Genomic DNA, 27,826 nt, shown 5'->3' with positions numbered 1-27,826 from the left:
GGCCGGGGGAGCCGCGCTCCGTGCCCTCCCTGGGCAGCAGCCCCGGAGCTCCGCCGGGGTTCTGGGTTCCGGCGGTGCAGGGGTAGCTCCGGCAGGTTTGTCCTGTCCGTGTCGCCTCGCCGGGGGCTCAGCGGCGTGAGCGAGTGCGGCTCGCCCCGAGCCTGCGGGTGGTGGAGGCAGGTAATGGGAAGGCGTTAACGAGGGGTCTCCAGCGGCTGCGGTGACCGGCATCTGCAGGCAGGAGGCACAGGGAGAGCCCAGGGAAGGAGGAGGCGGTTGGGTCACGGACACCATCTCCAAATCCTAGGCAGCCCTCTTCTGAAGGGATTCCCTGCCTCTGTGCCAGCAAAGAAGCGTTACTGAAAGCAGCTCTTCAGAAGAACGGAGACAGCTTCTGCTTCCCAAACTGCCGGGCTTCCTCTCTTTCCAAAAAGACCTGTTGTGGAAAAACTGGGAGAACTTTGCCTTAAGAGGGAAGGAGCGGTTTTAATCAGCTTCTGAAGACACGTTTATTTGCCACCCTTCCTAAAGATATCCTTGTTACAAACTTATGAAGGTGCTCGGTGTAAGAGGTGAATTTCAAAAGCCGTTCCTGTAGCCCTGTTCTTTTGGTTTATGTAAATACAGAGGACACCTGGGTGTAATCCTGCCTGAGCCCTGTTCAGGCTCCACAGAGCCTTTTGTGCACTTCTGAAACTGGAAAGTTCACTGGAATGGTTTCCAATGTGCAGGTTTCTAAAGGAGCAGGTCTCTGAGAACACACACTGCTGAAAAAAAATAAAGAAGTTTATCTCACCATCTCCATATCCCTTGAAAACTGACACAAACTATTTACAGAAAGTAAACTTGGTGGATTTCAGGCCCTTCTACAGCCTGCAGGTTCAGGCCCATGACAGACGCAGCAGTACAGGCATGGCAAACACACGTTGAGTTGTGTGATCTGTGGTTTTTGTTTTCCTTGGGTAACCGTGGGCGCTACTGACAGCACAGGGAAGGAGTTTTATAGCGAGGCATATCCTTTGTAACCTGCCGAGTCCAAGGTACAGAGCCCCTGAGATGTGTGTGCCAGTTCTGGATAAGAACAAGGCAAGCTGTTCATTTTTTCCCCTCCCCATGCAAGTAATTTCCAGCAGCAGTGAGAACCTGTGACAGCCTGAAACCAGGGGTCGGTGTTCAGGAGGTGAGGTTAGGCACCGTGCTAGGCCATCGGCAGTTGGTGGGTGGCTTTGGGAGATAACACCCCCTGCAAAGTTCCTCTGCATTCCTGGAGTGCTGGGTTTCTGACTTTTGAAGGCCCTGTGCTCTAGGGCATTGATTTTACCTTTCACCCTGTCCTCTTTTTGGAAGGGTAAATGTACCTTAGAGAGTGCCACGATCACAGGTTAACCGACAGAAAACAGTCCTCCTTCAGCCGAAGGGGAGCCTTTTGAGTTTCATTTTGCGTGATGTAGTGACTAGTGACCCATCCCCACTCAGTAAGACCACAGATGATCACATCTGGCCAATACGTTTGTGCAGCTGCACAGGACGTGCTTGCCCTCGTTTTACGTTCTGTTGACATCAAAGCCAGCCTGATGTTTTCTCCTCTGCCTGTGCCTTTAGATTTCTGATACGCTGAAGCGGTTTGCAGTAAAAGTAACTACAGCCAGCGTGAAGGAGCGGAGAGAGATCCTCAGCGAGCTGGGAAAGTGCGTTTCTGGGAAAGGTAAAGACAGTTTCGATCACCGGGGTGGAGAGCAATGTTCAAGTGCTTTGTTTAAAAGGCAGAGTGAAACTCGTAGGGTAGGTTTTAGATGTAGTGGGGTGGCAGCATTCGGAGTATGTGCTCCGAGTACAGCGTTAGTTCCAAGCGTGGCTTTCGTAGTTACTTCAGTTACTTACATGTGTGCTTTTTCCAGTAAGGAGCTGTAGCACACGTGTATTAGTTTTTCATCGGCATATCAGACACCTCTTTCTCTCTTCTCTTTCAACTCTTCTCTTGGTTTTGTAATGATTCATGGAGTATTTATAGGCACACATGTATAAATATATGTATAGAGAGAGTATACAACCAGAAGACTTTACACAGTCCTAATAAAATTAAATACATTTTTAAAAATCGTTTTGATATCTCTCATTCTCTGAAGGTGGCTGGAATAGCATGCATTCCAATTTTGCTGTTATTTAAAAAAATGCATGAAATGTATACACAAAAGAGAGAATTCTGAATGTGGTCCTAGCAAACGCTTCTGCATGTATGTATGGGCTGTGGTCGCTTCACTGATTTTAGTTGCAAGGTGCTCGGGTGCATTAAAGACCTCAGTGACTGAGAAAGAAATATGCTGAAATCCAATCTGTTGCAGATCTTCCAGAGGGTGCAGTGAAAGGCCTTTGCAAACTCTTCTGCCTTACTCTGCACCGATACCGGTGAGTAAATTGATGTGGAAAGGCTGTACTATTTAGTCTCTTAGTAAACCCAGGTTATTTATCAATTGAACAGGCACGGAGCATCTGGGAATGTTACCGTGCAGTGTCCCAGAGATGCGTGTGACACGGAAAGATGACGCCTAGTAATTAGGCTCTCAAGTTAGGCTTGACGTTAAAAAGTTTCACAACGTTTACCTTGTGCTTCACTTTTATTTGAAATTAAAACTCGTATCCTGTAGTTCAGTTGGGCAGTGTCCTTGTGAAGCCAGAGCAGGATGCCTTTTGGACTGGGTTAAGCTGTGCCCTGTTGCAGAGGAGCTGCTCAGGACCTGTGTTGTCTTTTGCAACCTGCTGGAGGGCCTCAGTGTAATCTCTGCCAGCCGAGGAGGGGAACGGAGCTTTCTGCCAGAAACCTCCACTTCTCAGAGCAGCAAGGATAAAACAACTCTTAGCTGAAACGGGAAAGCAGAGCCCTTCGTGTGACACAAGGTAGTAATACGTGCGATGTTGGCAGGGTTTATAACTTCACAGAGATCCATTTTTCCTTCCCGCCAGCGACGCGGCATCCCGCAGAGCCCTGCAGCTGGCGCTTCAGCAGCTCGCAGAATCCCAGCCAGACGCAACAGCAAAAAACCTTCTGCAGTCGCTTCAGTCCTCGGGGATCAGCGGCAAGGCCGGAGCTCCCAGGTGCGGGATGAGTTGCTTTGTGTGGAATCACTGCTGAATTGCTGGTGGTTATTCCTGCCTTCGGAACAGTTGCTTTGCTGCTGCTTGCCAGAGCTGTTAAAAGCGTTCAGGGATAATGTAATGACTGTTCAAATCTTACTTTTTTAACCTCTTTCTTGTTTTCTATGAAAGCAGAATCTTCTTGGTGTTAGTGCTGGTGGATCGGGCCCAAGTTACAGTTTTATTTTGTTAAGCTTAAGCCTGGAGTGATGAGGAATAAACTCTTAGGAAGAAACAACCTCCAAAATGGTTAGGAAAGGGGAGTTCCTGCCCCATCCCATGTTCAGCTGCTGGAATTCAGGGCCTTATTATTGACAGGAAGATGATGAAGTACAGATGAGAAACAAGCTGCTGTTGTATAGCAGCAGCATCTGCAAACACCAGCTAGGGAGTGTTTCCGAGAGGTGACTTAGGGTTTTGTTAGGCTGATGGAGGCCCCAGAGTGCCATCCTGCACCTCCTCCGCCCACCTCTTGCCTCCTGGCTGAACAGAGGTGTACCTCTAAGAAAAATACCTGATCTTGGTGTAAAGGTTTGCAGTGACGCAGCATTTACTCCTCAGGTGACTGTCAGTACATCGGGTGACTTGTTACCTTATTTCACGTTGTGAGAGAAAGATGAAAATGGGGTGGGGATCCTCAGCGAGCCGAGAGGTGGGATCTGCCACCTGAAGGGGAGGAAGGAGGGAGAGTTGGCATAAATCAGCTGAGTGGTGTGCCGGGGGGAACGTAAGCTGCGAAGTGATTTGGCAGTCTCAGGCTGTGAAGCTCTGACAGTAAAGATGATCAGCAGATGAGAAATCTTGAGTCACTTTTTGGGCAGTCCCAGTTGTCGAAGTATTTAACTCATTGCTGTAATGCCGCTGGAAAGATCCAAAAATGATCTTTCACACGCTAAGGCTTCTCATTCCCAGCAGGTGAGATTTAGCCTCCCCTTGCCATTCAGGAGTTCTGAGTTTAAGCAGGAGCTGAAACAACAAACAAAAGCCATCGGAGCTTACAAACACCAATTATTTCCTTTAAAAGTTGAGACTTTAGCTGTATTTTGTCTGCTATAAGATAGCCTCAGTAATGAGGTGGTGTTTTGGGGTGGTGTAGATGAGCCAGTTCTGACTTAGTAGGAGTTATGTAGTGTTATCCTGGGGGCTGTGGATTTACCTGCCTTCTGTTTCCACTACAGTAAGAGCAGTGGGTCTGCAGCTCTGCTGGCCCTCTCCTGGACGTGCCTGCTGGTTCGCACAGTCTTTCCAACGCCTGACAAGAGACAGGGGGAAACGTGGAAAAAACTGGTAGGTTCTTCTTGGTTTGCAGCAATACCCTTTGGAGATGAGGACTTGAATGTTTCTGATGTCTTCAGTTTGCTGAAACATTGCACGTAATTGTGAACGTGACTAATAACATCACGTTAAAACCCGGGTTCATAAGATGATCTTTGCTTTCTGGTGCATTTTAACCTCTCCTGTTCTGCTGGGGAAGGCAGGAGATATAAAAAGCAAGAGATTGAGGCAGTCTTGCACCTGAGCAGACTTGCTCTGCACGCTGTGGTGTATACCTGTGTTTCTAGCCTAAGTTGTGCCTCCAAGGTTGCTGTCTGAAGCATGCTGTGAACTCCTTCTGCCTCCCTGCCTTGCCCGTGATATTCTGTCATGTGGTCTTAAGTAGCCTTTTGCTTTCTTTTTTACCTGTGTTAACAATCTGTCCCTGGGACCATGCTCACAGCACCTTGGAATATAGTTGGAATACACTTCAAGAAGAGGTGTAACTTGATATAAATTACTGTTTTCCAAGTCAGAGTTTCCAGAACTGTTATGTATAGTTCTGCAAAGTGGTACATGTGGGGTGAAAACAGTGGCAGCTCCCTAAATGTGCCTGTTGGAAGAACTTACACAGCCTAAGAACTTCTTCATAAGCAGATGGAGTTAATCACAGGCATCTGACAGTTCTTGTTTGATAATAAGCTCTTTGAGAAGCAGGTTCACGAGGGCTGTCTTGGTTGTTTCCCTTGGCAGGTGGAGGTTCAGTGTTTACTCCTCTTGGAAGTCTTGGGAGGTTCTCATAAGCAGGCAGTGGTTGGGGCTGTGAAGAAACTGAACAGGCTGTGGAAAGAGGTGAGGTATACTTTCTGTAACTTTATTCAGTAGCAGTTCTAGCTTCTGTTGTGTTAATGTTTTTTTTTTTTTTTTTCTCATTAGAACCAAGATCTGGTGGATCAGTACCTGTCTGTCATTCTCGGTCTTGAACCAAACCAGAGCTATGCTGCGATGCTGGGACTTGTGGTGCAGTTCTGCACAGCCCAGAAGGAGATTGACATCATCAAACGCCACAAGGTAAATCTGCCATACTGCTTTTTTTTTAAATAAGTAGCATTGCTTTTCATCACAGAGAAGGTGGGGGGACAGATGTGTCAGCGAAGCTGGTACTTTCCATCTGCCTCTGGTTTCATTATCGGTCAATTCAGTAGTAACAGAATTGTGCTTAAACCAATGGGATGCGTTTAAAAAGGGAGCTGCCAGGTATGTGGGTCTTTGCTCTGGCCTGTGCTTTTACACAGACAGCCAGCACTGCAGCTTTCTGCCTTCTTCCTTGTTGTGGGAATGAAAGGCAGCAGCTGGCTGGTTTGGGTGGCGTTTGAGTGTTGGGCTGGTGGGTACAGCAGAGAGCCCTGATCTCTGCTCGACCGTCAAGCAAAGCTTCTGCTTGGTGGTTAGGGCTGCCTTCCAGAGGAAGGTGAGGCAGGGTGTCAAGCCTGGCTTGCCAGTGGCGTGCAGGGAGCTGTGTGGGTTGCAGCGTGGCTGTAATCGGTGTTTCTGCTTGTTCAGAGCGCTCTTCTGGATTTCTACATGAAGACCATCCTTATGAGCAAGACAAAGCCTCAGAAGCACGTGCTGGTGAGACGAACTCTTCCAGGGCTGTCGATGCTTTTGTCCTATGTGTGGTGTCTGCTGCTGTGCTGAGTGCTTTGTTCCCTTTGCAGGACAGCTGTTCCCCAATTCTTCGATACGTCTCTCACGCTGAGTTCAAGGACTTAGTTTTGCCAACACTGCAGAAATCCCTGCTGCGAAGTCCTGAGAATGTAATTGAAAGTGAGTCTGTCATCTCTGTACGCTGCTCTGCCAAAGAGCCTGAACAGTTGTTCCTTAGAGTCCTGGAGTCGTGGGGGGTGTACATCCCTCTGGACTATGCTTATAGGCCTGTGGGCATAGGCAGCGGGATTGTCTGGCGTCTAAGAGCTGGATGTGGAGAAGCAACATTTGTGGTGTGATTCCAAGTGTCTGGGTATGTGGTAGCTGCAGTTTATGCTGAGGACAGAATTTCACAGCTGAGGGCTAAGAATAATCCCGAATTAATCTGTTGATTGGGCATCAGTTTCCGTGGTTTTCCTCCCTAGTCCTTACTGGCCCTGTCTGCTCTTGATGTGTACTGTGGGGAAGGAAGTATTAAAATGCTAAAATCAACTTCTTAACAAAATATAATATCACATTATCTCTTCTGTCTTCAGCGATCTCTTGCTTGCTCCTATCTGTGAACCTGGATCTTAGCCAGTACGCTCTGGACATCGTGAAAGGACTGGCCAGTAAGTACTTAATTCTGGAGGGAATGATGAATTCAGAATAAGGCTTTCTTCACCTTTATGGCTCTATGTATAACAATTTGATTGCTGGTGTCGAGGTTGATTTATTTGGGTGGGAGGATGATACTGTAACTTGGCACTGGAATAGTTCACATGACATTCCAGAAGCTGAGTCAGGCCACATGCAAAGATAAATCCTTGTCTCGCTGCTTTTATACAGTTTGTGATAGAGAGCTCTTAGCTCGTGCATCATTTTCTAGGTCATCTGAAATCCAACAGTGTGCAGCTGATGGATGAAGCAGTTGTTGCATTAAAGAACTTGGCTCGACAGTGCAGTGATCCTTCGGCTGTGGAGTCACTGAGCAGACACCTTTTTGCCATCTTAGGGGGTGAGTAAATTGTACGATAAGCAGCAGAGGTGAATAAAGGTTTGTTGGCTGCAAGGAGTTTTGTGGATGTTATTTTCTGTTGCTTTTGACTGTCTGTATGGTAAGGGCTGCTCAGCCTGGATCAGGGGTATTTTAGAGAAAATACTTGATGTAGCACGTTGCGATTGCCTGTCTGTGCGTCAGCCGTCACCCATTTGTTTCTTGTTGGCAGGCTCAGAGGGGAAGCTGACAGTTGTTGCTCAGAAGATGAGTGTCCTTTCAGGTGAGGGTCCTAAAAGAAAGCTGCTTCTCTAGTGGAGCAAATCCAACAGATGGTTGAATGAGAGGGATCTGTATTTGAGCCTTTAGGAATCCCTGCCTGGTTAGTCTCTGTTGGCTGTGGTTAATGTCGTACAGGGTGCTGGATACTGCATGCAAATTCTTGACTTTCTCTTCAAGGGAAATAGTTGGCTAGTAGGCTAAAATGTTTTCTGCAAGGAAGAAGGTGAATGTATCCTGTAACGTTGGTTCATGGTGGATGTGATCCAGATATAGTGACAAGAAAGAGATGTCTACGTGAGGACTGAAATGCAATTGTTTTGAGATTTTACAGCAAGTGCTGGTACTTTGGGAACTAATGAGAGATGTTTTTCCTTTCAGGGATTGGCAGCCTTAGTCACCACGTGGTTTCTGGGACATCTAGCCAAGCTCTGACTGGAACCGTGGCTGAGCTTTTCATCCCGTTCCTGCAGCAAGAAGGTGAGGTCTCTTCTGGATTTGTTAAGTTGCTTTCATCTTGAGCAGGCTTTTCATATGGCCTGTTATTTAGGATAAATCCTGATTCTTGCCTGTTGTGCTGTAAAATACATCGCACCATTCTGAAGAGCAGCCCTGTGGAGACAACACTACGTGTTAGAAACATGCACTCTTTTCCTTCCTCACCCCAACATTATCTGCTTTCTGCTTTATGTCTTCCTGTGTTTTATGCAACTGCTGTACTGACGTGAGCTCTGTGTTACTTCCTAGTCCATGAAGGCACGTTGGTTCATGCAGTCTCTGTCCTGGCTCTTTGGTGTGTTCGGTTCACCACAGAAGTCCCTAAGAAGCTGGTGGAATGGCTAAAGAAAGCCTTCAGCCTTAAAACCTCCACTTCAGCTGTGAGGCATGCCTACCTGCAGTGCATGCTGGCCTCTTTCAAAGGTAAAACTGCGCAGCTATTAATAACTCTTGACTGTGTGGCTTAAGAAATGAATAATCAACTTTTGTACTTGTTGATACAGTAGATAACTGTGTGGGTTAAGAAGGATTTTGTCAGGTGATACCTGTTCATTAACCTTCATCTTTCTCCTTGAAGTCTCTTCTGCTTTCAAGCCTTTAAAGATAGCGTATCTCCTTGTGTAACTACGTATCGCCATTCGTTGTGCTGTCTTTTCATATACCCCAAAGTAATTTGGGATTGATTCGTTTTATAGATTGTAGTGTTTCTAGCTAAGGGACCACGCTTTTGCTTCATGTATCACCCATAACACTGGGATTGTGCTCTGTGGTTTTGATGCTCAGGAGCTTTTTTTTTTTTTTTTTTTTTAAAGAACATGGTTTTGAAATCTTCACAAATTCTAAACTTTTGGTGATCCTTTTCCGATTTGCCTCTGTTGGTTGTATCCTCTGTGACTTCAGCTCTTCATCTGCAGGTCAATAGGTGATTGGTCTGATCTCCATATGTGAGATCTCCCTTTCTTGTTGAGGCAGTATGAATCAAAAAGACGGTACACATTTTCTTGAGAGATGGATAACTCAGTCCATTGTATAGGTACAATGGATTTGCCATTTTTTTCTCAACATGGGTATGAGTAAAAATAGAATTACATGTTTTTCCATTGTAGCTGCTGGGAATTTCTGTGTTATTATAGGGCTGAAGAAAACCACCATCCACTTTAAAAACTAGTTAGGTATCACAAGAGGCTGGTCCCTTCAGAGAGATTAGTATGGGAAACCTAAAATTGCTCATGCTTGGCAGGGGCAGGGAGGATTACATGTGTGAGGTGTGCAGCTGTTCGAGGGATCATGGCTTAAGACATTCATATTCCAAAGCAATTTACTCAGCACTGGAATGCTGGCTACCATTGCTTTGGCCCAGTCAGTGAAGTATCCAACTTAAAAAATAAAGATTCTAACTCTTATAGGTTTATGGTTAAAACACAACCTGCAAATACTCAATGTACAAAATCATGGTGTCTTTTGATCCTTTTTTTTTTTGATATTGTCTGAGGTGTTGCTTCTGGAAGTAGCAGGAACGCCTAGCTCAGTTGCCTTGGAAGCGAGGGTCACAGATCAGCGGGATTCCTTGGCTTCTGAACGTTTGAGATGGAACAGATGGTTGTGGCTTGCCAGGAACTTACTTTTGCTCTCTCAGAGAAACATAGTTTTAACGTCAGATTTCCTGTGATTTGAACTAGTTCCTTTTATGTAACTGGATTAGCATTTTCTTTTGCATCCCATGAACAGAAGCTTGTAGTGGGATGGGACCCTCTTACCTGTGAGGAAAGGACCAGAGTGGTTGTCATCCTCATAGCTAAAGTTTAATCACAGGAGTGACTGGCAGTGCTTTGGGAGTCTTCCCCGTCTGTGTCTGGTTTGCTTCTTGTGTCGTAACAACAGAAGAACCGTTGATACCTTCGGTTTAACGTGTGAAGGATTTTGTTTTGCAGTTTGTCTCTGTCTGTCTCTTCAGGTGACACGTTATTACAGGCAATGGACTTGCTGCCAATGCTGATCCAGACAGTAGAAAAAGCGGCATCCCAAAGTACTCAGGTTCCCATGGTAACCGAAGGAGTTGCTGCAGCTTTGTTGATCTGCAGGATGTCTGTAATTGAGGGACAAACTGGTAAGATCACAAAACATCTTGGCAGAATCCAATATGAGCAGGCTCTGAGGAATAACACTTTTTCTTGACAGTGTGCCTCGGGTTCTATTCCTTAATCCATATATTGCTTCTGAGTAGAGAATCACTGCCCTTTGGTAAACCAGGGAAGGATTTATTCTGATCTCTCCCGGTTCTGTCAATGAGAAATTCTTGCTCTTCTGTGGCTTTGCAAATTCCAGCTTCCATTCACTTGGGGCAGTATTTCTCTTTGCTCTGACAAAAAATTCATTCAGACCTTACATGCTAGGACATGACTGAAGTGTTAAAAGTGTTGAAGCATTAAAAGTGTAACTTGTTTGCCATTTATGTAGTATTTTTACAAACTGTCTTTGGAAAACTGCAGCACTGGAATTCTGTTTTCCATTAGAGCATATTGCAAGAACTGTCTGAATTCATACATCTGCCAGGATATAAAATCCAGATGTGTTCTGTCTGTCAAAAGCAACACATCAGCTTTCTCCTTTTCTTCATTTTTAGGGAGGCTTGCCCTATGAAAATTAAGGTGAAACAGATTTTACATTTCACAAGTGTAAGTCAGAGAAATATATTTTTTTCAACAGGTGTTTTTTAGACATGCTTATAGTTCTGAATGAGAGATGAGAGGCTTTGTAAGTGAAGACAAGCAAAAGCTAGAAATAGCTTCAAAAATTTCAGGAGGCAGAATTTTACTGTATTCTCTGTAACCTGGTAAGTTCTTACTCATTTTGGTAAGTCCTTGATAGACATCTGTTCTTTTCCTGTCAGAGTCTAAGCTGAGCAGCTTCTGGCAGCTGATTCTGGATGAGAAAAAACAAATTTTTACATCTGAGAAGTTCTTGCAGTCCGCTTCAGAGGAAGGTAAATTATCAGTTATTGTGTATCCTGTTACTGTTTAATTCTATTACTTAAGCGAGCTACTTTGCTGTTAGCCCTGTTCTGTGGTCCTTGGGGATCCAGTTTCAGATTGAAATGAGCAATGCTCTCTTTTAGAAGTATATCTAAATTAATTGTAACCTGGCAGTGAATTAATTTATTTCTAATGTTTCTAGCCTATGTTATCAAACATTTACAATTCCAAATCTTTATATTCAGTAAAAGTCTTTCCAATCCAAAAAAGTGTGTGGTGTTCCAGCTTGTAAGTAGATAGTTGTGGCCAATCTAAGGGACATGGATAAGCATAAAACTAGAAAGAAGATGGGGAAAAGTAAAATAAGGTTGGAGAAGAATACATGCAGAGGAAGCTTGTAAGATAATGTGGAGGAAGTGTAGTAACAGATAAGAAATCAATTGGGTTATACATTAGTCTATCCATGCTCTATTTTGTTCTCTTGTGTTTAAAGATTAATTGGAAAAAAAAAGTGCCCCACAGAAACATCACTGACTATCTTTTAAACTGAAAGCCTTGCAAATGAGTTCATGAATCGTTTCTCCAAAATGAGTTCATTTATCTTTTGTACAAAGCTTTGAAGAGGTAAATGGGAACTAGCATAATTTCTTTGCTTGCTGTGATCATTATTTGCTGAAGGCAATGTGTATATCCAGTCATTTTCCTTCCCAAGTCTGCAGGTATCCTGAAACAATATGATCTGGGAAATTGTATATTGGTCCATTAGGATGTTAATTCCAAAAACTAATGCTGGTAATTTTGAGAGTAAGCATTGTCATGATTTGTTATTGGTTATAAATGAGCAAAAACATCCAGCTGATGTGTTTAACATCCCCAAGCTATCTGATGATTTAAATGTCCAAAGTAACCTGTTATCAAACTTAATACGGGTTATAACCTACTCCACGTTTCAGGGCTTTCTGCTCCTGCTTTTATGATATGGTTGGACATTGGTATACAAACCAAAGGGCCTAGAGACAGTAGAAGCTCAGATGATAGTATGAGGTAAAATACCAAAGCTAGCACTCCCACAGCATTATACACTTTTTTATTGATTCATTACACATTTTATTGTCACTTAAGACATTTCAGCAGTGCTCAGGAATTAACAGTATTGATGCAGTGAGTATGGTGCTTCTTATTTGATTTGCTCTGTTTGCTCACACAAAAATAGGCCTCTCATACTGGTTAAGGAAATTCTGCTGGAATGAAGCTAACCACGTTTCTCTTAGCGCATGGTTCTGTTTCCAGTCTTGTCAGATCTGAGTTGGACTTGTTTCTAGCTTTATTGAGAAGCTTATGTAGAGGCTCAATTTTGGCAGCTATTTTATTATGTTCTGATTGCTGTTTATTCATTCTTAAGTAAAAAAAAAATCTCCTTCCTTATGAAATCACATGCTATTTTAAATATTTGTCTTTTCCCACAGCAATGTGTACCGTACTGCAGCTGACAGAGCGTCTCCTCTTGGATCATGCACAGCGGCTCCCTGAAAGTAAAGTTCAGTACGTAGAGTGCTGTTACTGATCTGGGTCTGATCATGAATGTCTATGCAGGAGAGGGTGGGCCTGCGACTTTGTACAAAATGCTGAATGCTTTGGGCTTTTGTGGCTAGGTGGTTTGCAGAACTACCTCCGTTGCTCAACCTGTTTATTTCTCCATTTTCAGGCAGTATCACCGTGCCCTTATTGCAGTACTGCTGAGTCGGACCTGGCATGTTCGAAGACAGGCCCATCAAACAGTCAGGAAGCTCTTGTCCTCTCTGGGAGGGTACAAACTGGCCTATGGACTCTTGGAGGAGCTGAAAGTGGTTCTCAGTTCTCATAAGGTGAGTGGTCAAGAAGCCTCGTCCCTGCTTAGTTGTTTGTTGCCAGTCAGCTCCCTATCGTAGGTTTGCTGTTAACATTGGCATACAGTGTGCTAGGAAAAGGATTCAGGTCCAGCTTAGTGATCTTCTAGAAATGCCACTTGTTACTAGATGACTGCTATTATTTTGTTAGTGTCCCTGGTGTGTGAGGATGCTTAGTCTTCCTTATATGCACAAAACCCATGTTATTCCAAATTAATCGGGGAGGAAGCTGCAGGTTTCCCTGGTCTTGTATTATTTAAATGCAAGTTTACTCCCCAGTGGAAGACCAACTATGTAGATCCTTTCTCAGTACCCTATTTTTTTGGCCCTGGCTAACAGTTCAGACTGCCTATTTAAAACAAATGCAATATAAATACTTCAGTAACAACTAGTGTCAAAAATGGAAGGGGGAAAAAAAAAGGAAATGTTAAATCCTGTATTATTGGGCATGCTGCTAAGCCAGCACCATGTCAAGTTGCTAAATAGGTTATGTTGCATTATTTAGGTACCAAGGGTGAGACTTCATAAACAATACCTCTATGTCACAGACAAAGCCTGAAGAAGGTATTTTTGAAAAGATGCTGGGTAAAATTAGACAGCAGAAGCTGGGCGTACTGTTCCTAGCCAACCGCTGAAACCTTTTCCAAAGTCCACTTTGCTAAAAATGATAGTTTTAGTTTTATTTTACCCTGCCTTGCCAAATCTAGTATAGTCTTCTGCTCTTAGTCTTTCCATCACTGTCAGCACTCTGTGCTTTGGCTCCATTATCATCCTTTATTTTCTTGGAAAACTTCAGGTTGCTAGCACTTTCAGAAGGAGCTGATTTCTGGTGTTCAGTATGGTGTTCCTGTAGGAAAGTGTGCTCAGGGCTCAGGAAAGCTTGCTATGATGTTTATGAAAAATTGTCCCCTAGGTTATGCCTCAGGAGGTCCTGGTGATGGAGTCGGGAGAGTTGTCAGAGCTAGGAAAGACATACATTCCTCCCCGTGTACTTCATGAGGCACTGTGTGTCATCTCAAGTGTGGCGGGGCTGGATGTGGATTCCTTTGAGACAGAAAAGCTGGCTCTGGAGATGCTGCTGGTGAGCCATCATCCGTCTCTAGGTAAGTAAAGGGATGAAACCACTCTCATGGACAATGTATGTGGTATTTTTTTTTTAATTTATTTTACCTTTTTGTTTCATTGTATTAGTAATGTGCTTCATATTTATTATGTTTATTTATTCTTCATGCTAGTGGCGGTACAGCCAGGTCTTTGGCCAGCCCTCCTCATCAAGATGAAGATAGATCCCAAAGACTTTATTACCAAACACCTGAACGACATACTACCCAGACTCACTGCCTACGCTCCAGAGAACCAGGTGATAAACTTCTGCTTTCCTGTTGTTAGTATAAGGAGATACTTTGAAACAAAAGAGTTTTTTGGAGAAGTGGTCTATCAGAAAGCAGATGTGTCTATAACGTGGAGAAAAGGCAGGTTCAAAGAGAAATCCAGTGGGAAAAAAAAAGAGCTGGGATTTAAGGCTGCAGGGAGAATGTGTATCAGCAGCTGAGTAGAATTCTAGATAAGGTTTTGATACCCACTGGATGAGGAATTAGAACTTGAAGGGTGTTGCTCTCAAAGAACACAACATGGCCTGCTTCAGCAGGGCATAGTCTTTTGAAGCAGTATCAAGGAATACTGATGATAGTGGTTTTTCCTTCGTTTTCTTGATAGTCATCCATGAATGCAGTGGGATCTCTCTCCCTGCTTTCACCTGGCAGAGTGCTCCCACAGCTCATCAGCACCATCTCCGCATCAATGGAGAATCCAGCTCTGTGCCAGGTTACTCGAGAGGAATTTGCTATCATGAAGACACCAGAGGGAGAACTGTATGACAAGTCAATAATACAGAGGTAAGACTATCATTTCTTTTTTCTGTGAACATGGGGATTGATTCCTGCTGGCATCTTGTCAGTGAGTGAGTGGGTTTGGGTTTGTCAGATACTCTTTTCTGCACAGAAGTTCCTGGATTTGTATGCTTTCTTCAGAATAGTGCTGATTCTTTGCTTTCTTTCTCAGTGCTCAACAGGACAGTATGAAAAAGGCTAATATGAAGAGGGAGAATAAAGCTTACTCTTTCAAGGAACAAATCATTGAGCTGGAGCTGAAGGAGGTGAGGTGATGGGAACAGGAAAGCTATTAGTGATGGCTGAGACACCAAGCTATCTCATCTGTTTTGTGCATAGCTTCTGGCATACCTGTGTACAGTGTTGGGAAAGATTCTCTGTATTTCTTTGAAATCCTAAATATTTTATTTTCTTGTATCTGTGTATATCAGTTTCTCTTACGCCTGTATATGTATCAATTTCTGCTGTATTCTATTGATTTTTGAGTGCACTTACTAGTTGGTAATACCTGTTTTTCTCTTCATCTCTTGTTCAATGCATCTTGTGTGAGTTTCCCAGTAGGGGTCATTAAACAGGTGCTTCCATCCTGTTTTAAAAGTAAATTCTAAAAAACAAGGTGTCGAACTTACTCCTCCACCTAATTGAGGGCTTAAAGTTAATAGTTCCCAGTTAATAATGTCCATGGCTCTCTCTATTTGCAGGAGATAAAGAAGAAGAAAGGAATAAAGGATGAGGTGCAACTGACTAGCAAGCAGAAAGAATTAATGCATGCACAGCTGGAAAAGGAGTCTCAAATAAGGAAACGACTGAAGGAGGCAAGTTTTGATGATCTTTTTTGCCAGCCCTGCAGCTACCAGAGTAATTTATGGTAATCCTTCAAATTGTTTCTCTTACAGCTTGATAATGAACTGGAAACAGCCTTGGGACTCCTGGACACTGTTATCAAGAGAAAACCTCCTGGTCTAACTCAGTACATTCCTGGTCTCATCAGCTCCTTCTTGCCACTTTTTAGATCGCCTTTGGCTGCTCCAAGAATTAAGGATCCTTTTCTTTCCTTAGCTTCCTGTGTCATGCCTGCTCGACTTAAAACCTTTGGTTAGTATTTGCAGTTGCTGTTTAAGGACAAGGGTGCATGACTTTTATGGCAGGGTGGTCAAAATCCTCGCTCTTACAAGCTGTGGATCATGACCGTATACCACAGATAGGTAAGAGGAAAAAACACTATGGAACAGTGTTTAAGGAGGTGGCTGCAGTGTCCTAGTGATCCCACTGCTGGACAGGTCTTGGTTTGGCTGACATCTTTAGAAAAGCTTGGAATTACTGAAATTTCATGACAGATGTTGCAAAACAAGAAGAGTTTGCTCCTTGTTGGAGGGAATACACAATAGTGTTCATACAGCAGAAAGTGACTCTTCTGAAGGAAAACGTCCCCTATAACCCTTAGGGCTGTGCTTCCATCTCTGCACATCTTTTGCAGCCTGGGATGTTTCCTAGAGCTTTGTTAGAATTCTTTGGTCTGTGTTCTGGGGGATTGTTCTCAAGAAATGTTTGGTTTTAGTCTTCTCATATTTTTTTATTCTTTCATACCAGGTACTTTAGTGAGCCATGTGACCTTGCGCCTGATGAAACCTGAATGTGAATTGGATGATTCCTGGTGTCAAGAAGAGCTGCCAACTGCCCTCAACAGAGTTGTTAGCTTGCTGCATGCCCACACCATTCCGAGCCGAACAAGCAAGGGAGAAACAGGTAAAAGGCACTGTAGATCTTAACCTCCCTGCTCCCCCCAAATAACTTAGTTGTTTTAGTTTTCTGGGTTTGTATGTTTCATAGGTGAGACTTCACTTTTTCTCTTTTTAAATCCAATAAGTCTTTTCATAGATATGAAAAACTGTAACTTCCTCATTAATTTTTTTGTGTGTGTGGTGGCAGTAGTGGAAAATATATTACAATTACAGTTAAGTGTAAAAATGAAACAGAAATAACTTTTTTCTTAAAATGGTTCAGACAGAAATAATAGTAGTGAAATTAAGACTCATCTTTGCTAAGGACAGTTCTTGCATTTCACCACCATTTAGCATAAGTGATTCAGTGAGACTAAGTGGAAAGACAAAATAATTGCTTGTTATCTGAAATCTCAGCAGAGAAGTGCCTGTGGCGGCTTCTTGTTTTCTATGTAGTACTGCAGTTCATGAATATTTTATTCTGGCATGGTTACAGAAGAAGCAGTTCCTTTCTACTTCGTAACATAAGGGCAAGCACCAATATTTTTATAGTTCAAGAATATGATCTGGGCTAAAATGAACCCAGGGGTTAGTTTTAAAATAGATCAATTCCAAAATCTGCTTTATGATGGGGTGTGCAAGTACTTTTATCACTACATGGTAATAGATAAGAGTTCAGAAGAGGTTGGAGAAGTCTGCTTCTTTTGGAGGCAGGGATGACTTAGTCTGTCTTTACATATGCGGTGTTCTGTAGTGATAGAGGTGGTTCACCCAGGCTTTGGAGCTGATCATCATCTAGCTCGGTCAGAAACTGCTGTGGTAGACAGTTTATAAATTTTTTAAAGAAATCTAGGATTCCACTTGGTCCCTTACCCCAGTAGTTCAATTCTGCCCTTACAGTTCTGTCGCCAGTCGGATCTGCAGTTTTGTGACTCTGACGTAAATAATCTTTACTGTAGAGCAGGAGCAATTGACCATGTTGAGCACCACTTTAGTGTTCAACGTCTCTGTGATAATTCAGTGTCTCTGTTATGTCATACATTTCCATATTAATTGCAGGATCGTTAACATTTGAATGCTTATTTCCAGAAAGCAGTGGAAGTATTTTGAATGTTCTGCCTTCAATATTTCTTACAGTGCTTATTTAAATGAATATCTGATTTTTTTTTTTACTTCTCCAGCAAGAGAAAGGCAGTAGGTTCCATAACACTTTGTTGGACAAGTCAAGTTGTATTCCCAAATAATTTTTCCTCAAAGTTCTTAAAATGCTTTTGAGTGCGGTCTTACACAGTACTGTTTAGTGGAAGTTAGTTTCTTTAGTTACCATGATACTTAGGAGAGACCACACGTCTTTATACTGTACATGGTAAAATTTATCATTCATTGCTGAAATGCCAAGATACATTTTAAAATACCAGCTACTCTTTTAACAGAACATTTATCTTCTCAGATAAAGCCTTCTCCTTCCTGCTGCATATAGAGGGACAGTTGCTTAAGCCTAAAAATATCTGGCCAATAATTAAAAAAAAGCGTAAAATCAGATAGTGAGCAAACGGATAGTGAGAAAAATCTCACGTCTGAGATAGCGGGTTTTTTACCTAAACTATTCATGTTAAATAGTTAGGAGCTCACAGTGTGTTTGGTATTTAATATTTCTGTCTTGAACTACTTCTGCAGTATGTATCTATGCCCTACATAAGCTGACTAATACTGCAGTATTGTATCTGCAGTGCTCTTCATCTGCATCTTAGAAATCTAAATTGTGGCGTTCTCTGACAGCACAGATAGGATGTTGAAAGCAAACGTTTTCCCTAGATATCCAGTACTTTAGTTTTAACAATATGTAAAAGCATGACTCCAACTAGAGGCCCACAGGCATATGTTCAAGAATACATTCTACACTTAACCATATATATACTCAGCAAGTAAGTAGTGCTGACAGTTTAGCTTGAAATCAAAAAGAATCATTCTTTCTTTTTCTTAATTGTAGCATTCAGATTTTCTGTAAACTTTTTGCTTTGGACTAACTGGAAGACTGAAACAAGCACTTGTTATGTCCCATAGCCAAGCCCTGGTGAGAAGGAAGAATCAAAGTCTTTAACAACAGGAATCCAAAAGCTTTAATTTTTTCTAGGGCTAAGAGGGTTTGAGCCTTGTGCCAGAATTAGAGAAACCTCATTCTCAAGAATCCAAATGAAGGCTGGAGTGACAGGTTTTGTTAGGTTGGTAGGAAGTGTTTAAAGGGAATACAGCTGGCAAATAAGCTGCTACTTTGGGACAAAGCAACTTTAAAAATGAATTAGTTAAATAATATCAGATCCCTGTGTGGATCCTGTTGCTTAGAATAAAATTGACCGTAATGTTTTTTTAGTTTAATTCAAGTGAATTCTCAGAGAGTGTACATGCAAACTTAATGCAATTTAAATATTAGATTTTTAATTTCAACACTGATTGTGTAATGATTTAATTTTGTGATGTCTCCCCCATCCCCTGAGTATGGTCTGTATAGACAAAACCATGGTTTTGCATGTCCATCTACTTCAATCCATTGAATTGTTTCAATGGATTTTGCTCAGAAAATTGCATTTGCTGTGTGCGTTTTCTGAAATATTATAGTATTGGAAGTAATTTGTAATTCTAATGTGGCTTTAATTAAAGCCAGCTCATCGATATAGCAAGCAAGAACATTAGGTAGATCTGAGTGCCAAATGTCAGTCTTGGAGCCCTAATGTTGCTGCCACTAAGAGGCAAAGTGATAGGGACTCAACAGGTGGCAGGCTATGCAAGCTGCCTTCAACAGGCTAAGCGTTGTGTCTGTATGGGCTAAGTCCAGGTACACGAGACATCATCCCGTAGACACTGTGTTTTTAGGGGCACAGAAATACTTAGAGTCACTTAACAGGTTTGTATGTAAGATTGAAGCTGGCAATATCTGTTACAACCTACAAAGTGTACATTTTGCATCAGTCAGTATTATAAAATGGTGAGCAGTTGTGCTCACAGGATTCTTTTTCCTTTTCACAGGTGTTGCCCCATTATCAGCTCCAGCATTTTCCTTAGTTTTTCCTCTCCTAAAGACTGTTATGATTGAGACGCCCCATAACAGTGAAGACAAGGAGGAGTTCCTGGTCAAGATTCTGCAGATCCTTACGGTTCACGCTCAGCTGAGATCATCAGCAAATGGCCAGGCTTTGCTGGTGGATGAGGTAAGTGAGAGCTGTGGGGATGAGGTGACCTTCCTCAACAGCTGTACAGCTGAGGGATGGGATGAAACACCTAATGTGTAAACCAGACAAAGCAGATTAATTCTACTAGTTAGTTAACCACGTACGACTGTTTTCTGTCATAGGTTTTGGCTGTGTGCCTAGACCTAGGTTTTTATTGTGGTTCTTAAATAAGGACGGCCATACACAGGCATAGTTCTTTGGAGTCACAAGACGTAAGGGTTTTTCTCCCCTCCTCCTCTTTCAGAATGGCCCGGAGTTGCTGCCCCGAAGGGACATGTTGCTTCTGCTGACCCGGGTGATAGGAACAGGTTCTCCACGTTTACAGGTGAGTCCTGGGCTTCATAACCACCGTCAGGATTCTGTCTCAGTTTCATCAGCATCTAACCGAGGGAAATACATCCACCTGGTCCCTGAGGCTGGTGGTTGATATATTATCATTTGTCTCCTATGTTTACGGTATTGGGGGGGGGGGAGGGGAATAAAATACCTGTGTCTTTTTTTCCTGTGAGTTTTACGCATCAAACATTCTTCAGTTTTCCCCAGGTGTCACTTTATTCCTTCTCTAAGGCCTTGTTCAGTTGAAGAAAATCTGTAGTCACTCCCCGGAGTGACCAGCAGTAAAGTTTGATCAAAAGGATGAGGTGGCAGAAAGACAAATAGTAACAAAAAGGCACAGGATTGGACTGAACTCTTCAGTTCTTATTTCCATCCTGAAGCCGTGTCTCTGTTCTTTCAGAATTTCTTTGCTTGTGATAGCACTCAATGCCCACCTGTGCTTCCTTTGATCAAATGCAGAGAAGAAGAGGGCAGTGGTGGAATCTTTAATGCTTCCTCTCGGCATTTCAGGTTCTGGCTTCCAATGCACTGACCTCCCTGTGCACAAGTAGCAGTGGGGAGGACGGCTGTGCCTATGCGGAACAGGAGGAGATTGATGTGTTACTGCAGGCCCTGCAGTCTCCATGCATGAATGTTCGAGATGCAGCCCTCAGGGTAGGTGGGAACAACTCATGGTTACACTGACTTCTTTCATTTTTGGGGAGGTGAATCTTCTCCAACACTGTTGAAGAGAGGCTTCGGCTGTGATCCTAGTCCTTGGGTGATATGTCTGCAGTAGGAGGCTTTAGCTGCTGAATGTTAATGCTATGAGTAATGCTTTTTGTGCAAGATTTACCTGGTGGAAAGGAGTATACTCTGGGTCTATCCACACTTTTGTTTTGTTAAAACAAGTGTAATTACAACAGCTTACCATTTTCTATTTAAAATTGCATAGAGCTTAGTCTCAAAGGGAGAAGCTGTCAAAAAATTGCTTTGTCTATATTGGGCCTGGTGTTTTTGGAAAGCTTCAGGCTTAGTCACTTCAAAGAAGATGAAACCAAAAAAACTGAGGGTGCTTTCTTTTTCTTTGCCATCAAACAAATTTCTTTTTAGCTCTCCTGAGCTAGTTTCTCTGTTCTCAGGAACAGAAAAGACTGTAGTCACCAGAGCACAACCTAGTGCTGCACAAGTGTGCGTGAATTTTGATACTTCCAACCACTGAGAGCTTGACTTGGCAAAAGTTTTAAGTGTTTTAAAGCATCTGTTTCTAAAATCAGATATTTGCACTGATTCTACTGTAAATTAATTCAGGGACTGATGGAGCTACAAATGGTTCTACCAACCCCAGACAGTGATGAAAAGAATGGACTGAATCTGTTGCGTCGCCTTTGGGTAGTAAAGTTTGATGTGGAAGATGAGATACAGAAGTTGGCAGAGAGGTGAGAGTTATTCCCAGCTGACTGGATTGTAAGGGGGCCTCTCTGCTGTTCACCTTGTGAAGCTTTATAGGCAGGGGTTTTGCCTCCTGGAGGCGGAGGGCAGGTTTGGGTCAGCCTTATATTGCACGTAGCAGTGGCTTCTCTACCTGAAGGGTGATCTGTTGCCTCTTTGTACGTGCTGCAGGTTGTGGGAGTCCATGGGTCTGGAGCTGCAGCCTGACCTCTGTTCTCTGCTGATCAAAGATGTCATCTACCATGAAGAGGCAGTGCGACAAGCAGGTGCTGAAGCTCTTTCCAGAGCTGTAGCTCAGTATCAAAACCAAGCAGCAGAGGTTATGAATAAACTTACAGAGATTTACCAGGAGAAGCTCTATGTAAGTACTCTTGTCCCAAAGGGTTGACAGGCCCAAGCTTTTGCTATATTTTCTATTTTTTAAAGATCATTTTTCCTTTTGGCTGCTCTGAGAATATGCATGAAGCTTACTGTTGCTGTTTGAGCTTATCACAAACTTTAATGTATTGGTCCTCAAGTTAACAGCAAGTAATGGCACCATTGCACAGGTGAATGATATGGCTTAGGTGATACAGGAAGACTGTGGCAGAGCAGGGACTATAATTAAGTTTTTTTGGTCCTAAACTAGCACTCTGCTTGTTTTTTATTATGCTCTTCTGCTAGTGGTATCATTACCTCTCTGCAGTATTTTAAAAATGGCATTGCAGGTATGCCTGACAGTATTCTCTGCGCTTGTGTCCTTGGAAAAGGCATTCTGATGAAATTTCCCTCCTTGCAGAGGCCACCTCCAGTTTTGGATGCTTTGGGACGAGTGATATCTGAATCACCACCTGACCAGTGGGAAGCAAGGTACAGTTATCTTCATGTTTATCTCCTCGCTTCCTGTGCATCCAAATGCAGTGTTCCAGATTTTTATTTATATATCCAGGCAGTGTTTCTACACTTGTATTTCTATAAGGGAATGTTCAAGGACAAAATACATGTAGTTGTATTGACTTGCTGATTTCATGGTTCCTTCTTGTTAAGAATATTTGTGCCCCTCAAGCAGGCTGGGCACTCCGAATTGAGATGCTCTCACTTCCGTCCAAACACTTGGTGCTATCTTCTCTATGCCCTTCTGTTAAGAACAGGATCTTTCCTTGTAGTCTCTCTGAATCTTGTCCTATGTTAATGGATTCCTACCTCTGTATGGACAAGTGATTGTTGCAAGAGAAGCAGGCAGCAGTGCTAGCCCTAATGAACTGAAAAAATTCCAGTTTACATAATTACTTTTTGTCTACTTGCATGCCCTATACAGGTCTAATTGGAGATCTTGTTTGCTCTCTTAAGCTAATTTGTTTAGTGCTGATGTATGCTGTGGTACAGCTGCTGTATTTCAGCAGTAGATGAAGTGATCCTGATGTCTGTGTGTTGGCCCAAGTATCTGTAACGCTTAATCAGCATAAAAGGCATTATTTGGCTGAAGGATTGTTGTCCTTTTGGGAACCTGCAGCATGGGGTTATGTAATGAAATGCACTTAGCTTGGACACTGAAGCCCTCTAATTTCATAGCATCTCTCTCTCTTAATTTCTTTAATGTACTGTTGATAGCAGATATGTTTGAGACCTCAAGCAAATGCTGTCAAAAGTCAGTAAGCTCACTCAGCTCACCATCTTTACAGGTGTGGCATAGCATTGGCCCTTAACAAGCTCTCACAGCATCTGGACAGTTCTCAGGTGAAGCCACTCTTTCAGTTTTTCGTACCGGATGCCCTGAACGATCGCAGTCCTGAGGTCAGGAAGTGCATGTTAGATGCAGCTCTTTCAACACTCAACACTCATGGCAAAGTAAGTCTGAATGCTTCTCTCTCTAGCAGTGGGAACAGGTGGGATGAAAATATAGATACCGTGTTGGAACCCATTTATTTATTTATTTTTCTTAGATGGTGGTGTTACTTGTAACAGCTGAAACTTTCATGTAGTAGGATTTTTTTGATCAGTGATGTTCTGTTAGTGACTAGTGTTGGCTACAACCATGATTCTGTCATTGATATAAAAAAAGAAATAGCCCTGAATTAACTGGAGTTAAAATGATATACCACTAGAGTAATAAAAGTAAAATCATACCACCAATCTTTTAATTCTGGAAAGGTGATATTTCCCTTTCAGGCCTCATAGGAAGCAAAATTTAAAAGCTTTCTGAACGTTGGCTTAATTAAACTTCATAACATCTGAAATTATTCCAAAAACTAAGGATCATGACCTTCCTCACAAAGATGTGTTAGATGGGAGAGGTTTAGGGGATGTAAATTGCTCGTCTCCTTTTTTCCTCATGTGCCAGTCACCTCTTCTGGACAGTCCTCTATATTCACGTTAAGCTCAGTGTTTCTGCTCTGTTATCACTCTTGTGTCTCGCAACTGTCTTTATGACTTCTCTTGACAGGTGATGACAGTCAGAGTATTTTTATTATTTTGTCTGCCCTTCTGTTTCTTAGAAAAGCAGTGTGAAGTTTGCTTTACCTTTCTGTTCTTTCTTTGCAAATGGAACGAGCAAAAGAGCAGGCACTCACATTTAGGCTAGCAGTCTTGCCTGGTAACTTGCACTGCTTCTGGCAGAACATTGTGCTGACAGCTTTGGGGATCTAATTTTTAAGGACTAACTTCTCTCTAGCAGGAAATATTTGTTGCCTGTCAGGATGACACAAGGTTTTATGTGATGTGGCATATTAAACGAACTGTAAATACTGTCTGATTGTTCGGTTTGTTGGCTCAGAGAAGAACAAACAAGTCCACTGAGCATAGCAAATCTCATTCTGAGTGGACTCTAGTGGCAAGTTCTGTGGTTTTGTTTTTCAGGACAATGTTAACTCTCTCTTGCCAGTGTTTGAAGAATTCCTGAAAAATGCTCCTAATGATGCCAGCTATGATGCTGTCAGACAGAGTGTGGTCATTCTGATGGGTTCACTGGCAAAACATCTGGACAAGAGTGACCCTAAAGTGAAACCAATTGTTGGCAAACTGATAGCAGCCTTGTCCACACCATCTCAGCAGGTGGGTGCCTTCTTGGAGGAGTCCCCATGTTCCACGCAGAGGCAGGTTAACACTGATGTCAGAGAGATTAAAAATGGCTCTGGTGACAGACAGCTCTCATCGTGGGTGCAATCTCGGGGAAAGTTACATTAGTGATCAGTATTTTGTGATCTGACAGCTGGCGGATTGTTTTACAGGTTCAGGAGTCAGTGGCAAGCTGTTTACCACCACTGGTGCCTGCAATTAAGGAGGATGCAGGAGGAATGATACAGAAGCTGATGCAGCTGCTTTTAGAATCGGATAAGTATGCTGAGCGCAAAGGTGCAGCTTATGGGCTGGCAGGCCTGGTGAAAGGCCTTGGCATCCTTTCTCTCAAGCAGCAGGAGATGATGACCACACTAACCGATGCTATCCAGGACAAGAAGAACTTCCGTCGGCGTGAGGGTAAGGAACTTTTCCTTCTGAAAGGCTTTTCCTTCTAAGTACTTCACCTTTATCTTGTATCTACTACTGCTATGGTCATGTTGAATGATACCTTGTGCTTTTCTTTACATTTATTTTACAAAAGTTTGCAGCATAGGAAATGAGGGCTGTCTGTCATGAAGCCACTAATTGTGTACAGTGTCCTAAAACTGGTCTGTTTGCGTTGTGGTGGGAGAAGGTTATCTGGTCCTAGACAGTATGTTTGTACTCCTGCCTCCTGTTTTCAAAGGCAGGTGTTCCTAGGTGGGCTTCTGCCTCTTGAGGCAGTACATACTCAGCTGGTCTAGAGTGGCTTTCAGAACCTAGTTCTTCCTTGTGATGCTGGATGTTTCCTGTCCTTATTTCTGTTTACCGAAGCTAGGAGTCAGGACTGTTACATGGGTTTAATGCTACTGGGCCTCTTGCTGTTCTTTCTGAGACCACAGATCTCCACCACAGTGTTTGCCACAAGTGCAAGAAAGCAAGAGATTTTCAGGCTGAGATTTGAGGGATTTTGGAGGAATTCTACAGATGTCTGGCAAATTATATGTGCTCTTTCCATTCTCTTTAAATGAAGTTATGTTTCCCCCGACTATCTTTTATGTTTATTTTCCTCTGACTATCCTTTATGTTTATTTAGGGGCTCTGTTTGCCTTTGAGATGCTCTGCAGCATGCTTGGAAAGCTCTTTGAGCCGTACGTGGTTCATGTGCTACCTCACTTGCTGCTTTGTTTTGGAGATGGGAACCAGTATGTGCGAGAGGTAAGAGGCCTCAGATTTCTGACAACATGCAGTTAGGAGAAAACAGAAATGGGATGGATATGAATGCTGTTTATAGTTAGGCAGATTGAGAAGGTGACACATGCCTTGAGAGGCCACTAATATAACTTGATCTTAATAATTGAAAGCATTTTATTTTAATGGCCATTAACTGGGAGCTACTTTTGGCTAGTTGCATTGTTGGACTTGGACACAATTTTACTTGAAGGCTTTGTTCCCATTGAGTCGTTGAGTGAAGAAGGAAAAACCATGTTGTGACTCCTTGTAAATGTTCTCTTCTCCTTGGAGGCTGCAGATGACTGTGCCAAAGCAGTGATGAGCAACTTGAGTACTCATGGAGTGAAGCTGGTTTTGCCATCGCTTCTTGCAGCACTAGAAGAGGAATCTTGGAGAACCAAAGCTGGTATGGACCAATATCTGACTGACATGACTGACAGTAACTCAGTTACTTTTGTTGTTGTTCCCCTTGCTTATTCGTGCATCCTTACAGATGTAAGGATGTAGGAATAAGCACCTAATAATAAGTACCTAAATAAGTACCAATAAATACCTAAAGGGGGCTACAGGAAAGCTGGGGAGTTGGGGTTGTTCAGCCTGGAGAAGAGAAGGCTCCAGGCAGACCTTATAGTGGCCTTCCAGTACCTAAGAGGGGCTAGAGGAAGGCTGGGGAGGGACTCTGTCAGGGAGAGTAGTGACAGGGCAAGGGGTAATGGCTTTAAACTAAAAGAGCATAGATTTAGATTAGATACTAGGAAGAAATTCTCTGCTGAGAGGGTGGTGAGGCACTGGAACAGGTTGCCCAGAGAAGCTGTGGATGCCCCATCCCTGGAAGCATTTGAGGCCAGGTTGTTGGACGGGGCTTTGAGCAATTTGGTCTAGTGGGAGGTGTCCCTGCCCACAGTGGGAGTTAGATAATTTTGAAGGTCCCTTCCAACCCAAACCATTTTATGATACCTGAGCAAATTCTCCTGGAAGATGCAAGGGATGCTTTTTATCCCTCATCTCTCCAGAAGGAGTCCAGAAGCTAGATGTTTCCTTTCCCAACCCCCCTGTCCCACCCTTCTTTTCCCTGGTACTAAACAAAACAAAAATAGTTTTTGTATTTTAAAGTGCATAGAGTGGCTTAATGGATTTCAGCCATTCTGTGTTCTCTGCTGAGACCACTTGTAGATTTGAGTTTGAGGTGAATCTTCTCTTATTTCTTCTTAATGTTATGTATTGTTTTGCAATTTTTTTCTTTCTTTCTTTTTGTGTTCTCCATGCACAGGGTCAGTGGAATTGCTGGGAGCCATGGCATACTGTGCTCCCAAACAGCTCTCCTCCTGCTTACCCAATATTGTGCCAAAACTTACTGAAGTGCTCACAGACTCTCACGTGAAGGTGCAGAATGCGGGTCAGCAAGCTCTCAGGCAGATTGGGTCTGTCATCAGGAATCCAGAGATCCTTGGTAAGAACTGTCTGCATCTCTAGTGCCGAACAATGACTAGGGTTTATAATAGCACAGTTTATGTTCACTGCATTTAGGATTAAATGTGAACTTCTGTAGAAATGAAGCTACTTCTATAGCAGTATAACATGGAAGCTTCACAACAGCTGTCTGCTTCAGAGCTTTTTGTGAATACTCCTTTCTGTTTTGTCAGCTAATGTTGTTAGGGTTTTCTCTGTTCTATGCTTCTGAATGCTTTAAGAGGATGTAAAGCATCCTGTGAGAGAACACCAGCTCACTCTGGCATGTGCTTTTGTTTTATGTACAAATAAAGTCTTTTCTCTCCTTTTTAAAAATGTTCAGCAATCACTCCAGTTCTGTTGGATGCTCTCACTGACCCTTCCAGGAAGACTCAGAAGTGTCTGCAGACTCTGCTGGATACCAAATTTGTCCATTTCATTGACGCTCCATCGTTAGCTCTTATTATGCCAATTGTTCAGAGAGCTTTTCAAGATCGTTCCACAGACACGAGGAAAATGGCTGCGCAGATTATTGGGAACATGTACTCCCTGACTGATCAGAAGGTGCAGTACTAAAGGAGCTTTCTAACTGTGTGCTATCTTTACTGTGTAGAAGCTAAGGGAGAAAGCACTGGGGTTAATTTATTTGGTTTGGGCATTTTGTTATTAAGGTAAACAATATTAGAATCCAGGCAGCTTTAATTAAATGTATGTAAATGAACAGGCAGTGGCTATAAAGGCAGTGAAAATTCTCAGGAGCTTGAGACTGTTAGCTTTGCACTTGCCTCATCTAGGTATTACCAGATTTATCCCTGCAAAAG

The 27,826-nt window shown here is 42.9% G+C and overlaps 1 protein-coding gene across 2 annotated transcripts in view; it reads left to right on the top strand.

The window, feature by feature from the left end:
* GCN1 (GCN1 activator of EIF2AK4) overlaps window positions 1-27,826 on the top strand; it is a 43,124-nt gene that overhangs the window by 308 nt on the left and 14,990 nt on the right. For both annotated transcript variants that reach the window (XM_040576571.1, XM_040576570.1), the window contains exons 2-38: window positions 1,603-1,705; window positions 2,343-2,406; window positions 2,962-3,093; window positions 4,311-4,419; window positions 5,140-5,238; window positions 5,323-5,457; window positions 5,950-6,018; window positions 6,105-6,213; window positions 6,630-6,704; window positions 6,962-7,090; window positions 7,302-7,352; window positions 7,730-7,828; window positions 8,096-8,269; window positions 9,801-9,953; window positions 10,737-10,829; window positions 12,285-12,360; window positions 12,524-12,683; window positions 13,618-13,807; window positions 13,940-14,064; window positions 14,421-14,599; window positions 14,766-14,859; window positions 15,295-15,408; window positions 15,490-15,688; window positions 16,184-16,339; window positions 19,339-19,520; window positions 19,786-19,866; window positions 20,388-20,531; window positions 21,168-21,295; window positions 21,480-21,669; window positions 22,087-22,157; window positions 22,970-23,135; window positions 24,144-24,338; window positions 24,515-24,761; window positions 25,420-25,541; window positions 25,848-25,962; window positions 26,827-27,006; window positions 27,349-27,569. In XM_040576571.1, coding sequence (XP_040432505.1) covers window positions 1,603-1,705; window positions 2,343-2,406; window positions 2,962-3,093; window positions 4,311-4,419; window positions 5,140-5,238; window positions 5,323-5,457; window positions 5,950-6,018; window positions 6,105-6,213; window positions 6,630-6,704; window positions 6,962-7,090; window positions 7,302-7,352; window positions 7,730-7,828; window positions 8,096-8,269; window positions 9,801-9,953; window positions 10,737-10,829; window positions 12,285-12,360; window positions 12,524-12,683; window positions 13,618-13,807; window positions 13,940-14,064; window positions 14,421-14,599; window positions 14,766-14,859; window positions 15,295-15,408; window positions 15,490-15,688; window positions 16,184-16,339; window positions 19,339-19,520; window positions 19,786-19,866; window positions 20,388-20,531; window positions 21,168-21,295; window positions 21,480-21,669; window positions 22,087-22,157; window positions 22,970-23,135; window positions 24,144-24,338; window positions 24,515-24,761; window positions 25,420-25,541; window positions 25,848-25,962; window positions 26,827-27,006; window positions 27,349-27,569 — 4,929 coding nt within the window. The remainder of the gene's footprint in view (window positions 1-1,602; window positions 1,706-2,342; window positions 2,407-2,961; window positions 3,094-4,310; window positions 4,420-5,139; window positions 5,239-5,322; window positions 5,458-5,949; window positions 6,019-6,104; window positions 6,214-6,629; window positions 6,705-6,961; window positions 7,091-7,301; window positions 7,353-7,729; window positions 7,829-8,095; window positions 8,270-9,800; window positions 9,954-10,736; window positions 10,830-12,284; window positions 12,361-12,523; window positions 12,684-13,617; window positions 13,808-13,939; window positions 14,065-14,420; window positions 14,600-14,765; window positions 14,860-15,294; window positions 15,409-15,489; window positions 15,689-16,183; window positions 16,340-19,338; window positions 19,521-19,785; window positions 19,867-20,387; window positions 20,532-21,167; window positions 21,296-21,479; window positions 21,670-22,086; window positions 22,158-22,969; window positions 23,136-24,143; window positions 24,339-24,514; window positions 24,762-25,419; window positions 25,542-25,847; window positions 25,963-26,826; window positions 27,007-27,348; window positions 27,570-27,826) is intronic.

The sequence above is a fragment of the Cygnus olor genome, chromosome 17 (genome assembly GCF_009769625.2).
Source record: "Cygnus olor isolate bCygOlo1 chromosome 17, bCygOlo1.pri.v2, whole genome shotgun sequence".
Classification (NCBI taxonomy): Eukaryota; Metazoa; Chordata; class Aves; order Anseriformes; family Anatidae; genus Cygnus; species Cygnus olor.
This window is presented reverse-complemented; position numbering and strand designations above follow the sequence as displayed.